The sequence below is a fragment of the Mercurialis annua genome, linkage group LG1-X, assembly GCF_937616625.2.
Source record: "Mercurialis annua linkage group LG1-X, ddMerAnnu1.2, whole genome shotgun sequence".
In the NCBI taxonomy this organism is placed as follows: Eukaryota; Viridiplantae; Streptophyta; class Magnoliopsida; order Malpighiales; family Euphorbiaceae; genus Mercurialis; species Mercurialis annua.
The window spans coordinates 1,315,893-1,332,470 of record NC_065570.1 but is presented as its reverse complement, the minus strand read 5'-3'; the positions used below and the strand labels follow the sequence as shown (position 1 = coordinate 1,332,470).

Genomic DNA, 16,578 nt, shown 5'->3' with positions numbered 1-16,578 from the left:
GTCTATTTTTAATATTTTGGTAGTCCGGATTTTTTTTTAGCCATGAATTAACTAAAAACGCTACCTCGTTTTTTCTAAAATCGACGGCAATCCATACTATGGCTTTTAGTGGTTCTGCCACTGAGTAAGCATATAGTTTGAATGTTCAGTGAGGTTCACAAATAATAACAAATTTTATATCAATAGTATTTGAATTTTTTTAAATTTTATATTTTGATGTATGAATCTTTTATATTAGTATTCTAATTTTTAAAGAATATATTAAACAAATGTTTGTAGCCATTTTTTGGTCACCAATGTTTTAAAAGATAAAGGACTTCTCGCTTTGCTTAAATTTAGCTATCATATTAATAAAACAATACCCCCTCCGGTCTATAATATTTGTCGCATTTGAGAATTTTTTTTGGTCCATAATATTTGTCACATTAGAGTTTCAAGAAAGCATTAATTGCTATTTTTCCAAAATTATCCCTCACAATAACTACTTTATAAGGTTAAAAGAACTAGTTAAACATAAAACAAGTGGTAATTAATATGGACAATTTAATAAAACTATACACAAATCAGTACATATTTATTATTTTCTTAATTTATGTAAAATGGCCAAATGCGACTAATATTATGAACCGGAGGAAGTAATAATTATGTGGCCAATGATAAACTTATATATAGAAAATTAAAATGTCAAACTACATCAATAAGTTTAACAATTATTTTTGGTCTCATTAGTAATCGTAGGGGTGAGCAAAAACCGAGTCGAACCGAAAAACCGGGTCAAACCGAACCGAAAAAAACCGAACCGAAAAATATGTGGTTAAAACGGTTTGATTTGGTTTAGAATTTATAAAAGTTACGGTTTTCGGTTTTGGTTTGGTTTTAAGGTTCGGTCACCGAACCGAACCGAAAAAACCGAAGCTATACGACGTAGTTTTATTTATGTATACATTGGTACTATAAATAGTCACTCTAAAGAAAAAAACCCTAATTTTCTAACCTAATCTATCCGCAGCCTTTTTCCCCTCTCCTCATCTCAGCCTTCTCTCTTCTCTCCTCACCTCATCCTCTCTTTTCTTCTCTCAATTCTCTCATTTCAACATTTCTTTCTCTCATCTCAACAGATCTTAGCCGTTGTTCTTACCGTGTAAAATTTCTTCTGTCTCATCTTTCTCTTCATCTTTCTTTTAATGGATTCTCGGTATTTTTCGCAAAATTTTAACCAACGGAAGTAATAAATGAACTTTAATAGGTAAACCGACCAAATTTATTGTTATTTATATATTTTTTTATCGTTTCGTTTTTTCCATAGATCCAACTTTTCACATTTATTTTGTTGTTTATTATTGAAGTGGAATCGAAAATAAATTTCTTGATATTTTAAGGTAATTTTTTGAATGTATATCGTATAATAACCTGTGTTTAATCTTTTGTTTATTTGAAATTTATAAAAAATTTGGTTAATTTATTGGCTTTTCTAGGTATTTCTCCGTATATCTAATTTCTTAGGGTAGTTCTTAGTTATCTTTGGTAATTTCTTGGATGTTTACTATATATTTGTTGTTTTCCGTTTTGATTACAGATTTTAACTAAACCATTTTATTGTTATGATTTGCAGGATAAATCAGTCTGGATGCTTGGAGCATGGACAAAGTTGATTTAATGTCTTCTGTTTAAATTTATTGTTGAATCCTGTATGAATCGAAGTGAAAATTAATTAAGTTAATTTTGTTTGTTAATTAATTTCAGATCTAATGAATAAAATATAAAAAGAATATATCAAAATATCAATATATGTAATTATATAAATTTTTTTTTCTGATTTGGTTTTGTTAATAGAGTTTTGTATTTTTAAATCGGTTAACCGACCGAACCAAACCGGGAAAACCGATATTTTCGGTGAACCGAACCAAAAAAAACCGAGACCGAAGTAGGTGGTTTGGTTTTTAATTTTATAGGGGTGGTTTGGTTCGGTTTTTAGATTTTGCACACCGAACCGAACCGAACCGAACCGTGCTCACCCCTAAGTAATCGGGTGATCAGAAGTGGATAAAAACACTAATTTGATATATTTAAAAAAATTTATTAATTTTGAAAAACTAAAAGTTGAGACACCATAATATAAGATTTAAAAAATTCAGATATCACTGATGTAATTTATTCAAAAATATAATGTTATCTCCAACACCTTATCAAAGAAAAGCTCCAACGACAAGCGCTGAAGTTCATGATCGTTCTTACCATATTTGTATGGTTAAGGATAAAGTAAACTAATTAATACATTATCAAGCAAACGAATATTAAATTATTATTAGGCAGAAATTATGGAATCAATAAATTAAAACAGTTCTAAAATTGATTTTTTTGTAAATTGACTTTACCTGTGCAATTGGTGTATATATCAACAAAGTCAATTGTTATATCAAAACAAACTAAAATAAAAAATTTAATTATGATGTGAAATTCAACTAAGTTTGTAATTATTTGGTGGACAGAATATGTCTAAAATAAATTTAGTTGATAAATTGATGAGTAATTTCAAAATGTTTAGTATTAAGTTTTAACTAGAGTTGCATTCCAAAATCAAAGAGATTAATTTAGCACAAATCCTGCCCTTAATTTCATTAATATGTTCTTAATTTGGTCAAGATACCATCTCATCTAAAATTCTCTATCATTTTATCATGTTTATTGGTACGTAATCAATTAACTTAATTATCGATCATATATTAATTCCATCATCTATTCGTTTTATATTATTTTAAGCATAGACGCATGTTGCATAAAACATAAAGTTTTGTTCAATAGTAATTAAATTCCAGCTTGATAGTGGAATAACTCTAAGCTTATGAATATTTAAATGTGTCAATGTTACTTTTTATTTTATATTAATTTATGCATATTCTATACCAATTAATATTATAATTTAATGCAGCCACAATAACACTTTAGGAGCACTACAATTTTAAGGATGGAGGCTTAGCGTATTATAAGGATTGTTGAATGTTGAGATCATGTGCAATCTCTTTGTTTAATCAACTTAAGTATAATTATAAATAAAGAAAAAAAGTAGCAGCATATTAGTTTGACTAATTAACCTACTTTTAGCCCATATTTGAGTATTATATTCAAATAATGGTAATATTACTATTAAAAAATACAAAAAAAAAGTAATTTAACGATAGTGCCACTATTTTAATGACGTGTCATAATGTAATAGGCTATTTTACGTTTAACGTGGTAGACTGAGTCTATTTAAAAATCTCTCTATAGCAACATTAATTGTATTTACTCATTAATTTGGTAAATGAGCGATTATAGGCATATTCAAGAGCACAAGATATTAATTAGGAATTTAAATATCTCCTCGAAAAGAAGAGTTAATTACACAAAATACAGCTAAAGGCTAAAATATTCTCAACATTACGCCCAACACTTTCAAAATTGAAAAATACAACATAAATTATCTAAATTAGAATTTTAACTTTTCTCTTTTAAATTTTAGACTTTTCAAATTACAAAAAAGGATCCGTGTGCTAAATCAACAGACCCTAATACATAAAAACATCTTCTTTATCTCACCCAAAAAAAAAACAAAACATACCACTGGTAAATCAAATACTACAATTTCTAAATCAACAAGCCCTAACTATTTTAACTCATTGACAAATTGAACCATGAGACCACCCAGAGGTAGAGGCTTTACAGGCCTTGGTGACGGTGGTGGTCGTGGAGGATATGGAAGATCCGGCGACAAACGTGAATGTCACAGATCCAGCGGCGAACTGGAGATCGCGATGGTGGAATCTGCGGTGGTGCGTTTGGGTTCCAGTCAAATAAAACCTACTCTCATCATTGCTCTAATTTTCCTTCATTTTCTTTCAATCCAAACACTAATTTTCCGGCAAGATGCAGTCTCTGTTATCAATTAAAGAAGGCGCATGCAAATCGTCGGAGAAAATCACAACAAACAGAGACAAAACAAAGCGGTTAGGCTAGGTGGCCGGAGGGACAACGTCGGGATGCACGACGGTGGCAATTTTTAAGGTGCTGGCTTGTTTATGTAAAAGAGCTAGAAAAAGACGCCGTTAAAGAAGGAGAAGAAAATGGAGAGTTTGTTGGCGACATCATATCTGAGTTGTGATAATAGTTGGTTAACCTTGAGTAAACTGTTGGTTGTTTAGCAATGATGCTTCTGATTTTTTTTTTTTCAATTGTGTATCTGTAATGGTATGGCCATCGGTTAACCAATGGTTAATCTTGGATAAACTGTTGGTTAACTTGTAATATAATTTTATTTTGAATATAATTGATAAACTGTTGGTAAACTTGAGTTGTGTATTTTAAACAAATTGTACTTTCTAAAAAATTATTAATTTTATTTTTGGTACACTGTTATTAGACTTCTAGTAAACCGTTGATAAACTAATAGTTAACTAAGTTTGTAATATATCTTTAATTTTTTTTAATAAATTGAAATTGTGCATTTAAAATATAAATTATTTTTTAATATACAGTTAGTAACATGTTAGTTTACTGTCGGTTAACCGAAAACGTATTTTTTATATTACAAAAAGTTAACAAACTTTGACGTTGTATTTTTGAGAATATTTTACCTTTTTATTGGTACTTATTTAAAGAGGCCTTAAAAGAAAATGTAAAACATGAAGCGTATTTAGTTAAATAATGTTTCTGATTTTCATTGAGTATACGGTGTTTTAAAATTTTCAGTTTTATAAAATTGAAAATTTAATTGCTAAAAAATAAATTTAAAATATTGAATTTAAAATTTTGTTTGATAATTATAACCACAATAAAATACTAAAAAAAATAAAAATATGTATTTTTAAAAAGCCTAGCGTTCAAAAAAGCCAAATATTTTTGATCTTGTAAAATTTATCCAAAAAAATAAAGTTTTAAAATTTATCTTAATTTAACAATTTTTCTCAAAATTTATTTAATTAATTGTACAAATCATTCACCTTGTTACGATACTCATTTACTTTTTTTTGTTCATTATCAATTTCAAATTTGCTTCTTTTCACTCCAAATACTAAAAGATAAATAGTTGATAGTTAAATTTTATAGTTGTTTTTGATTTTTTAAGATTAGAAGTTGGATTTTGTAATTATAAAATAATATGTTTTGCTAAACAAAGAATTAATATAAAACGTTAATTGAAAATAAATTTTTAAGAGCTGAAAGGTTTTTTTTCTTTCAAAAATAGAATCAATTGATGATGATTAACATGTAAGATAAAAAAAATCGTATTATAAGAATTAAACATATGATCTTTCAAATTTAAGAACAAATACTCAGAAATAACCAAAATACAAATAAAAAAAATAATCGGAAAAAAAATTAAGAGCATAAATCTCGCTAAAAATGTCGTCTTGACTCTCAACGATGAACACAGTTTCGTTCGTGCGAAGATCTTCAGAAATTTAAATAACAAGCCCGAATAATCACTAAAATTATTTGAATAATCCAAAAAAATCAACGTGCAAACTAAAATTACTCTTACAAAAATTTATTCAAACACAAGATAAGATTCCATTTCACAGAAATTATTTAACAAAAAAACTTGAAATTAAATATCAGTTTGGACGGAAAAAAGATGATTTTCTAATGAAGATCAAAAATACCCTTTCCCATCCTCCCAACAAATAAAAGGAAAAGAAACTTTCTATACTGAAGGAAAGAACAAAAGTTTAAAGAGAGTGAAAATTAAAAGCTAAAAGGTTAATACAATTGATTGAATAATATTAGATAACTTTATAATAAAATTATTAAATTATGATAGACTTAAAAAAATGAATAAAATTATAAAAAAATAAAATATCATTTTTTAACTATTTAGCCATTTTAGAATTGACATGTGTTATTTTCTCAAAATATATTCTCCAGTAAAATGTTCGTTGTTAATTTCTTTTTGTTTTTTTTATGTTTTTCTTCGATTCTTTTATCCGTACATCATCTTACATGTATTTCCCATAAAAATTAAAAGTCTAGTAATGAAAAAAAAAATCAAATTCTTAAGACTTTTTGAAATATATCCAAATCTTTCTAAAAATTATAAATCTATATCAATTTAGTTAAATAGTTGGAAATCCGTTCACATTTTTCAAAATCAATTATATATTTTTTTGAAAGTGATTTATTCAAGTTATATGCTTTTCCGATTAACTTTTTTTTTCTTTTCAATTTTGATTTTAATTACACATTGAATTAACACACAGATACAACTAAATCAATTTTAAAGTTAGACAGATTTCCAGTGAATTGATTAAATTGAATAAATTAGAAAAAATAAGAAAAAGTTTGACTTTTTAATATCATTTTTTTTCTCAAAGGCTAAAACTTTTATTAATAATAATAAAAATTACAGATGAACGATTCCTCAACACATTGTGTGAACTATTCTAAAAGAGATGATGAAAACTGTAAAAAATTACAGTCATCGACTAGAACTTTTCTAACCACCAAGCGGGTCATCCAAAAAAATTAGGCCTGATTTTATTAACATGCTCGCACAACTTCCGGAATGTTCTAGAAGAGTCTAATCTCTGAACGTTCCATATTAAGTGATTATTGATCTCGATGGTTCTGCATCGCTTGAGCCACCGTTAAAGCAACATCCACAGAAACACCTTCCTCATTAATCAACTCCAAAACTCGAACCGCCTCTAGTTCATAGTTAGAAATCTGTCGTAAGATGGCGACTCTAAATGTTTCAGAGATCTAAGTCGTTTGCACCGCAAAAAACAATTTCATCTTTAAAGATGAAAAAAACTACTCTTAATTTCGATTAGATCAGATCTAATCCCAATTAATATACTAGGGTAGAAATTTATTTTTAGGTCTAGACTAAATTGGCCAAGAAAGAAATTTTAATCAAAATTAAAGATAAAAACTGGATTTTATAGATTGGGGAGGTGATTTTTTGGCTAAAAGTGACCAAAAAACCACCTCCCAAATAAACAAGAAAAAAAATTATTAGAGTTTCAGAGGTTTTTCAAAAGAGAGAGACAGCTATGCTTATAGTACTAGTTTTTTTTTATTAGACCTAAAATTAAATCACTCTCATGCAATTAGAATCCAAATAACACACCAAACAATTCAATTATTTACTAAATATGTCAATATGCATGCACTTTGAACCTATTACCTAGGTATTAGGGTTTCAAGGACTAAAAGAGACGTTGCAAAATAATTGAAGGACAAAATGAGACTGTGGTTCGAACCCTACAACAAAGACAAGACGGAATGAATTAATTCGAATAGACAAATTTATAAGAACTTGTGACATCAATAATATGAAACAAAACATAGAACAAGACAATCCACCAACTGATTGTCATATACAAAACTTAGGACCCCCCCAAAATAATAGTTTCATAAGATTTTATTTTATTTCATCATATGATTTAACACCAATTATATTTCATAGGGGTTCCACTAAGATTTCCAAACAGTTTAATTTCCATAAAAAAAAAAAAAACACTTGTCACCACGAGAGTATTTGCTTCTCTGGGGATGTCGGCCTTGTAGCTGAGGAATAATGTTTCATTTTTTTATTAATAATCAATAATTATTAAGAACTAAAATTGATATTCATTATTGTTTATTATTCTTCACATCCATTATGTATAATTCCAAAAACATATACGAAAAATATTATTGCAAAACTACAGAACATGAATTATTATGTATTTGATTTACATTTGAACAGAACATGAATTATTATGTGTTTGATTTAAATCGATATTTTTCAAAATCAAGAAATTGATATATCTAAATAAAAGAGATATTTCTCTCTATCTCTTGAACCCAGCCTAGAATTTTATTTTTCACATTAAGCTTTTATAATAAATAAAATTTCATATAATTCTAATAATGCTTTGTTTGATCCGCATAAATATAAAATAAAAATTGAGTTTAGATAATAAATATTATATCTAAAACAAATTCGAACCCAATTTAAACTTTTTTTTCTTTTAATAATTAAAAAGGAGAAGAGCGCTTAATTTGATATGAACTTGCTTAACACTGGCCGGTGAACAAATATATTATACACCTGTAAGATCAGAAAAATTGCAGCTTAACATTGGCATGAGACCTTATGATCTCCACTCTAAACAAAATTAGGGATGTGCAATAACTCGGGTTGAAAGTAAAAATGTTAAAATTGATTGGCTTTTTAGAAATTACAAACTAAACCAAATTTTAAGATAAATTTCAGTTCGAATTTCGGTTTTCAGTTTCACTGAAATAAAAAAATAATTGTTCTTTATCCTCAAGGACAGATCCGGTTCTTGAGGATGACCAGAAAATTTTTCGGTCATCTCGGAGAAGATGACCGGAAAATTTTCCGGCGGTGGTTGGGGTTGCGGCGGTTGGGGTGGCGGCGGTGGTTGGATGGTGTTGGTGGTAGGGTTGGTTATTGTGGTTAATCAAATAGTTTAAATTGGATTGATTTGTTTTTATTTCTTTTTCTAAATTAAATTAGGGGTATTTTGGGTGTTTAAAATTTTTAAGGTATTTCGCTGACGTGGCGCCGTCAGATTTTTAAAAAAAATGACAGTTGACTGAAAAAGACTGCGTCAGGGGTATTTTTGTCATATTTGGGGTTTAGGGGGTTTAGGTGGCACCGCCACAAAGATCAGGGGGTTTACTGATCGTTTTTTTATCAGGGGGTTTGTTATAAGGTACCCCTAAAGTCAGGGGCCATGGCTAATTATTAGCCGTCCTTTTTGGATGAAAAAGGAGTGTGTAGTACATTCGCTGTGAAACGCGCGTGAGGCCGAATTTGAAGAGATTCCAGATAAACAAAAATTTAAATAAGAACTAGATAAACAAAAATTTGAAATTAAAAGGATCAGATAAATAAAAATTTAAAATAAAATGGACCTATTGAATAAAAAAAACTTAACATATTAACTCAAACTCACTTAATCATTTTTTCACGTGGTAACGGCAACGGAAATTGAACACACATGCGGTGTCCGAAGAAGGACCTTTTAAATAAAATTCTTGAAATATAAAGACCTAATGAATACAAAACTTTAAAAGAGGACCAGATAAACAAAAAGATAAAATTTTAGGAGTCTTAAGATGAATTTGGCCTAAAATTTATAATACATGAAGCAAACCGAACATTTTCAGTTCCATTCAATTTTGGCTAAATTTATTTTGGAGTCCTTATATTTTTAATTTTTGGTTCATCGAATCCCTCAACTTCTATTTGGCTTCCTCAAGTTTTTAAACTTTTGTTTTTATAGTTCATCAGATCCCTCAACTTTTATTTGACTTACGCGGGTCACTAAATTTTTATTTTTTAATTCATTTGATGCCTAAAATTTTATTTTTTTGTTCATTAAGTTCTTAATTGGATCTTCGTTTAAGGATCTAATGAATCAAAAAAATAAAAGTTTAAAAATATGAAGAAATTAAATAAAAATTTAAAGACCTGATAAATCAAAAAAATGAAAATTTGGAAACCTAAAAAGTCAAATAACAGTTGAGAGATCTAATGAATTGAAATAGTATAGTTTAGGGATCCAAAATGGATTTAGGCTTCAATTTTTTTGGTTAGTTGGGTTGGATGACCAAAATAGCAACAAAAACAAAATTGATTAAACAACTCATCGTATATAAATAGCAGCAGCAGCAGCAGAAGAATAACCCTCCATATTTTCATTTCACATTTCTCTCTATATATTTCTATCTTTGTTACTTAAAAAAAAACTCTAAAACTTTTAAATTCCATTTCACATATGCAATTGAATTCCTCTCTCAATTATTAATTTAACTGAAAAACCTCTTTCTAACAAGACAAAAGACTGAGTAGTTAAAAGTCAGTTCATCCCCAACATTTCTTGTTCATCTTTTTTTGTTTTATTTCTCTTTTACAATGAACTGAATTCAAGAAAATCAGAACAACTTTTCATATTTGTTTCCTTATTTTCTTGATTTTCTTTTGTACTATATGATCCAATAAAATTTGACTTACGTTCTTGTAATTTTCTTTAATTCAAGCGGTGGAAAAGTGGTTTCTTTATTTTCTTGATTACATAAACTATTTCTTTTTCCCGAGAAAGTGATGGAATTGGCGGATAATCCAAAGTTGGTAAGTATTTTTGCTTTCTTGGTTTATATTTTTTAAATATTTTCATTTTCTTGATCATTTTTTTTTGTTTTTGATTAGGATATGGAAGGTGGATTAGAAGAAAATATGGGAACTCCCAAGAAAATTTCTATTTTGGATCATTTAAATGGTTTTCAATACTCAACTGAGAAATCTGATAACTTTGTTATAGACATGGGCACCAGCTTCTCTCATGCTGCTACCAATAATAAAGATATTAACTCCAATTCAAGAATCACTGTAAGTTTTAATAATAATTCAAGAACTGTATTTTTTGATTGAATTTTTAAGTTGCAAGTTAATTACTTTGCGTTAATTACAATTAAATGGAATTTCTAATTTAGTAATTAATTATTGGTTAAAGAATGTTTCTTGACATTTATTTTCTTGATTAAATAGTTGCAGAGAAGCCTTTCCAGAAAAGGGTCACTGCGGGTTGGTGGCGGAGGAGGCGGCGGCGGTGGTGGCGGCGGCGATAAAAAGATTATATCTAATCACTCTCCTAATGATAGGGACATTATTGTTGCTGCATCATCACCAAGAGGTACAAATATTTTAATATTTGACAGAGTATCGTTAAAGAACATGAAACTTCCAAGAAATAAAGACAGAATTATATTAAATTTTAGACGGACTATTTTGAATTTTAACCTATAGTATAATTAAGCTTAAGCATATACGGTTCAGTAGCTAACAGATTAACAATAAATTTTAAAAATGGCCGTCTTTGATCTTTGCCACGTACATTTTATTTTTATGTTTTGTTTGTGACTTCTTAACAGTTTTTAACTTATATTCTGACTTTTACTGTTGTTGTTCTGTTATTTTCTCATCTGTATCGTGTAGAGATTGATAGGTATTTAGTTCTACCCTAATCTAACTAATTTATCTTTTTTTCAAAACCGAACCAAATTTTGAGGGAATTTAGAAATTTCAAATTGAACCGAATTAGTCTGGTTCAACTGATTTTGTTGACTCTTTGTTCTAAAAATTTAACTGATTTTTTTTTATGTTCAGATGTAAACCGAACCAAATTTGTAGATTTGGTTCAGATTTCGGTTTGGTTCTATTTTTGCGAAACCCTAATCTTGTGGTTGGTAGATTTTATTTTTTTTGTTACGGTTTTAGTTTAACTGCTTTTAGTGATTTCAGATAGCCATTTATTTGTTGAGGATAAAGATAAAAATAATGTAATCCTCTTTATTTGTTGTTTAAATTACAGAACTTCTAATATATCTAAAATTTGATTGAAAGAGGTTTTAAATTTTTTGGCCAAACCTCTTTTCTAAATCAAACATTTGAGACATTTACTAGCTATTACAAAAAAACTTAACTTTTACATTTATATCTCAAAACATTGCAATTATGTACATTTTCGAATTGGGCTTAATTTTACTTACGTATCATATGCCACAACGTTATTCGGTTGACAAAAAGAAATAACGCATTGCTGTGCAGCCGACTTGAGCCTTCTTTGAAGGTGTTAGAATGTGACAATATGTGGCATGTCACGAAAGCAAAATTAAATTCTAATTTGAAAATCGATATAATAAACCTTTTGATTTATAAGATAAATATGAAATTTAGTCGTAATTGATAAAAGTCGTAAAATTTTGAATTGAAAGAGTGAGTTGGCCTAATTTTTTTTTTAATAAAATCATCTTAATTAAAGATTATACATTATAGTACATTTATGATAGTAAGGCAAACCCATTCTCTATCAGTGCTATTGGGGACCAATATTTAATACAGTGACAGATGAGTTGATACCAAACTTCTGGGTCAACTATATAGAGTAAATCGAACCAAATCTGGCTTAATTAATTCATCATGCTGCTACTAGTAGCACTCTACATTATTGAATATACATTCTTTTGTTGGTGTTGTTGTACTTTAGTTGAAAGCATGTGCAATTGCATTATTAGAATTTTGATGGTGAAATGATAGTTAGCTCAAAACATACATTTCTCCTGTCTGGAATATAAATAATCGAAAAATTCTTTTAGCAGGTTCTAGCATGCCCGAAAAGGCATCGCTCGGGACCGCGGACCATCCCAACAGCAGCAACGCACAAGTTCATCATCAGATCACCATTACTACTTCGGGAAGTATGAATGGATCACCAACCGAATGTAGGTCCGGCTTCAGGAGAAACAGTTTCAAGCGTTCTTCACTTTCGTGGACAGTTGATCCCAAAAGAGTTCTTTTCTTCTTCGCCACTTTGTAAGTTCACATTCCGTAAAACAAGCAGAAACTATAACATACAGGTTTAGAGTGCTTGCTCATTAATTGAGTCTATTCCTGCTTCTCTTAACAGATCAAGCATGGGAACAATGTTGCTGATATACTTCACTCTTTCAATCCACAAATTCCGTGGTGAAGACGGAGGTCTTGATTGATGATACCTACAAATTATCTCTCACAGAAAAGAAAATAACAACCGCGCCCCATTTCGAGCACAATGCAAGACAGAAACAAAAGAAGAGTTTAAATTGGTGGTTACAAAGCTAATTTTGCGTTTAATTCGCTTCTTCTGATGACAATTTCAATGGAAAAGAAAAGCAATCAGAACACGGGGAAATTAGAAGATGTCGAAAAGCTAACCGACCATCCATTATTCAACTTAGGAGTGCCTAGCTTTTGAGGGAATTATTAGTAAACTCTAGAAATGAAAGACAAGAACATACAGCATTGTGACAAACAAAAGAATCTTATATTTTTGTTTTCTATGTATGGAAGAGGAAATATGATATTGGAGTGCAATCCTATAAAGCTTAGTGGAGGACCAGATGGTCCTTACCTTTTTATCTCTTTAATCTACAATTTCCTTTACCTTATAGTTCCTGTTTTGTATATGGCATTTATAGCAGTCGCCAGTGACACAAAAGATGAGGATCATGCTCCAACAATGAGTTCTGGATATCCAATTGTCCACCTTTTTACCAAATAAATGTGTGGCTGAAACATATGAAATAGTCAACTACACTTTGAGTTGATGAGATTTGTTCTAAGGAGAACTTCTTACACGCTCATCCGTGTATAGAGCGGGTTAAAAAATTTCACATTTCACGATGTGATTATATGTTATTGGCTTTATCAACGGATGATGTGGTAGACAGAATATATTTAAGTGTTTCGCTTGTTCTAAGTTTCCTGTAAAGAATGATGAATGCTCATTCATAAGGAGAGACGGTAAGTTGCGTGCTTTAACTGAAGCAGAGCAAATGATAAATCGCCATAAACAACATTGAAATAGAAAAAGTTGTTGCAGAATAGCAAGGTACTATATGGGCAAAACTATATACTATACAAGAAAGACATGGCACTATCTACAAAGCACAAAAGGTATAGTAGACATGCTTTTTATCCGCCCATTATGTGCAAATGCATTCATACACAGCGAAAAACATACAAGCACGCGCACGCAGAGTAATCTAGAAAATATTTATATATAACAGAGATAGTGGAGATAAAAATTTATATTAGATTCTATATAGTATGGGTGATAAGGTATAGAATTATGATATATACAGTAAACATAGTGTACACTCTTGCTGTTGTCTCAGAATATATTCCTTTCATCATTAACAATATAAGGTATTCAGAACAGCTGAATCCTTACTGATTCAGCAATTCATATAATCAAACCTGAGATTATAGACTTTCCGTGCTAGTAAAGCTTCGAGATTCGGGGCATTGAACATTTGTGCTTCCTATCATTATAAAGCCTTAATATAACTGCTGCAGTTTCTTCAATAGCTTTACCTGTCACTTCTGCACGAGCAACACATTCAATAAGATTCAGTCACTTGCATATTTACGTGGCATATCTTAAAGCTATAACATTTTTTTGATTATGTTAGACTCGGCATGACTAGATAATTTAAAGGCAATGTCAATGGTAACCATTTGGAATAAAGAATATTACCAATTACGGGCCATACAGGATTGTCTGCGAAAATTCTGCAAGCAAAATCCAACTCCTTTCGGACAAAATCCATTTCCGAATAACTACCCCACATTTCATCATTGAATCCAAGACTCTTAGCTCTTGCTTTCCTAATCGTCTGCAACACCAGAGGATTAATGGTCAACCCAAAAACCTTCTCGGGGTCAACTTCAAACAGACTCATAGGCAATTCTACGCCCATGACAATAGGCACATTGGCAACTTTATACCCTTTCTGGGCAAGATAAATGGACAAGGGTGTTTTTCCGGTTCGCGAAACACCAGCAAGAATGATATCAGCTTTGTGCAAATTTCCAGGCAATGCACCATCATCCTGCTTGATGGTGAATTCAATAGCTTCAATTCGTTTAAAGTACTCATCGGAAAGGGGAAAGGTCCTCCCCGGAGCTCCACGAGGAAGACCGGAAGGCAAAACGCCTAAATGAGAAGCAACAGCCTCAGTTATCGGACCGAGTATATCAGTAGCTGTTAAGCCCCATAACCTACAAGCTTGTTTAGCTGATTGAGCCATTGAAGGATCAGCTAAAGTGTAGACCACCATTGCATCTTCCTTAGCCGCTTGCTTTATAATCTCCATTAATGGTTCTGCATCATCAATCTAAGAAAAAACACAAAAATTAACTCATAAATGTTGCAACTTTTCAAAATTGAATTGCTTAATTGCTTCCAAATTTAACACGAACTTTCAATTTTGTCAATTTAATACATAAAACCGAGCAATTTTCTATTAAAAAATGCAGATGTGTACACCGGAATGGAAAATTGATCGGTGTCTAAAATTACAAAAAAAAACTGAAAGTTGGTGTCTAAATTTGCCAAAATTAAAAATTTGTGTTAAATTTGCAAAACACGCTAAAATTCGTGATTTAAAAAAAAGGATAAGAAATAAATAACTCACAAATAGTCCAACTTTTCAAAATTGAATGGGTTAATCGCTTGCAAATTTAACATGAACTTTCAATTTTAACAATTTAACACATCCAACTGAACAATTTACCGTAAAAAAATGTTCATGTGTACACCGGAATTAACACTAACGCAAAATTGGTCAGTATTTAAAATTGCAAAAAACCGAAAGTTGGTGCCAAAATCAAAAATTCACATTAAAGACGCAAAACACGTGGTAAAATTCGTGATTTTTTAAGCAATTAATCCAAATTGAATTAAAGAAAAAAACAATTTAATTACCCCAGAAAAGAGGTGGGTATTCACAGGACATCCACGGTCGACAAGGCAATGCTCGAACTGACCTAACGCCGCATTAACGGAATGCTCCACCGTCCATCCGGTTCCGTCAGAAATCATGTAAATTGACTTTCCTGCCCTCGGGACTTCTATAACAGTTTCATTATCATCATCATTCAATTGGGTGTTTTCTTTCAGTTTCCATTGAGGAGGAGGGGCGAGTAATTCAGCCACCTGGGTTCGCTGACCGGAGCGGTCTAATTTACGGCCGGACCGGATTGCTCGAGCCATGGACCAGCGGTTGAGCTGAGAGCTGCCTTTTAGCTTCCTAGGCTGAGCATGAGGTTGTTGTTGGGAGCTCTCTGAATTGGAGAGGGCATGGAGTCTGCTGCGGTTGCCGGACTTGTTGTGCGGCGGTGGTTGATGCGGTATTGGCGGGAGAGACGGTGGCCTGGCCGCTGGGAAAGAAACCATTTTGTAAATCGTGAGATCATTGGGTTAGTGATGGGTGAATATCATTGGTCGATCGTAGCCCATTTGTCTATGATTAAAATGGGCTGTGGGCTATGGGCTGTAGCTTGGGCTTATGATATATTGGTTGGTCCTCTATTTCTTATTTTGTTTTGGAATAATATCATAAATATCCATATTTTGTCTAAATTATTCTAAAAGATAATAATTGACCTTTTCTATTGTAAAAATACCGTTTGACAAAAGAATTTCAAAAATATCAAGACTTGTAAAGTACCTTATTTATATAAAAAAAAAATATACCCAAAATCGACAGGGGTGATCCAAAGCTATCGATTACTTTCAGTGGTTGTGTGTGACTGAAAGGGAGTGAAATGTGTAGTCGAAAATAAAGAGTATATTGACATTTTTTTAAATAAATTTTTTTTCTTTAGCGGAAGGACAATTTATGGTAAATTAGATTTAAAAAGTTTAAAAGTTTATAAAGTGAAAAATAATTGATGATGAATAAATTTTTAATTTACTTTTAACTGTGGCGTTCGATGCGGATTGCGGTTAGCAGTGGTGAATACTGCGTTTACTAAGGGCAGAGTGATTTCTGCAAAAATGGCAGCTTTATTAATTTCTTTATTAGTTAGACAGTATTTTTGTGACAGTAAAAATTAATATATATTTTAATCGACAATATTTTTCAATAAAAACCATTTGTTTTTCTTTTTTAATAAAACCTTTGATAAGCATATTAAAATATGATAAATTTAATATCAAAAAATATAAACAAAATGAGAAATATATAAATAAGAAAAATTAG

The 16,578-nt window shown here is 30.5% G+C and overlaps 2 protein-coding genes and 1 long non-coding RNA gene across 3 annotated transcripts; 2 read left to right on the top strand and 1 right to left on the bottom strand.

The window, feature by feature from the left end:
* The first annotated feature begins 768 nt into the window (after positions 1–768).
* Positions 769–1,803, top strand: LOC126666317 (uncharacterized). The gene is made up of 2 exons (XR_007637860.2): positions 769–1,246; positions 1,613–1,803. It is a non-coding gene; the product is annotated as an uncharacterized LOC126666317 (long non-coding RNA).
* A 7,877-nt stretch (positions 1,804–9,680) lies between these two features.
* LOC126666316 (uncharacterized) lies at positions 9,681–12,948 on the top strand. The gene is made up of 5 exons (XM_050359334.2): positions 9,681–10,123; positions 10,202–10,381; positions 10,541–10,685; positions 12,151–12,364; positions 12,459–12,948. The coding sequence occupies exons 1-5, from the start codon at positions 10,097–10,099 to the stop codon at positions 12,538–12,540; spliced, it is 648 nt and encodes a 215-aa protein (XP_050215291.1). The 5' UTR covers positions 9,681–10,096; the 3' UTR covers positions 12,541–12,948.
* A 657-nt stretch (positions 12,949–13,605) lies between these two features.
* On the bottom strand, positions 13,606–15,805 carry LOC126666314 (pyruvate, phosphate dikinase regulatory protein 2-like). Its single transcript, XM_050359332.2, has 3 exons — positions 15,300–15,805; positions 14,070–14,709; positions 13,606–13,915 (listed from the first exon to the last, which is right to left on the bottom strand). The coding sequence occupies exons 1-3, from the start codon at positions 15,768–15,770 to the stop codon at positions 13,812–13,814; spliced, it is 1,215 nt and encodes a 404-aa protein (XP_050215289.1). The 5' UTR covers positions 15,771–15,805; the 3' UTR covers positions 13,606–13,811.
* Between the last annotated feature and the right edge of the window lie 773 nt (positions 15,806–16,578).

Coding starts and splice junctions, on each gene's coding strand:
- LOC126666316 (XM_050359334.2), top strand. CDS start 10,097: ATGGAATTGGCGGATAATCCAAAGTTG. Junction 10,124..10,201: donor TGGCGGATAATCCAAAGTTG/GTAAGTATTTTT, acceptor GTTTTTGATTAG/GATATGGAAGGTGGATTAGA. Junction 12,365..12,458: donor CTTTTCTTCTTCGCCACTTT/GTAAGTTCACAT, acceptor TTCTCTTAACAG/ATCAAGCATGGGAACAATGT.
- LOC126666314 (XM_050359332.2), bottom strand. CDS start 15,770: ATGGTTTCTTTCCCAGCGGCCAGGCCACCGTCTCTCCCGCCAATACCG. Junction 14,710..15,299: donor ATACCCACCTCTTTTCTGGG/GTAATTAAATTG, acceptor GTTTTTTCTTAG/ATTGATGATGCAGAACCATT. Junction 13,916..14,069: donor TCCTGTATGGCCCGTAATTG/GTAATATTCTTT, acceptor TTGCTCGTGCAG/AAGTGACAGGTAAAGCTATT.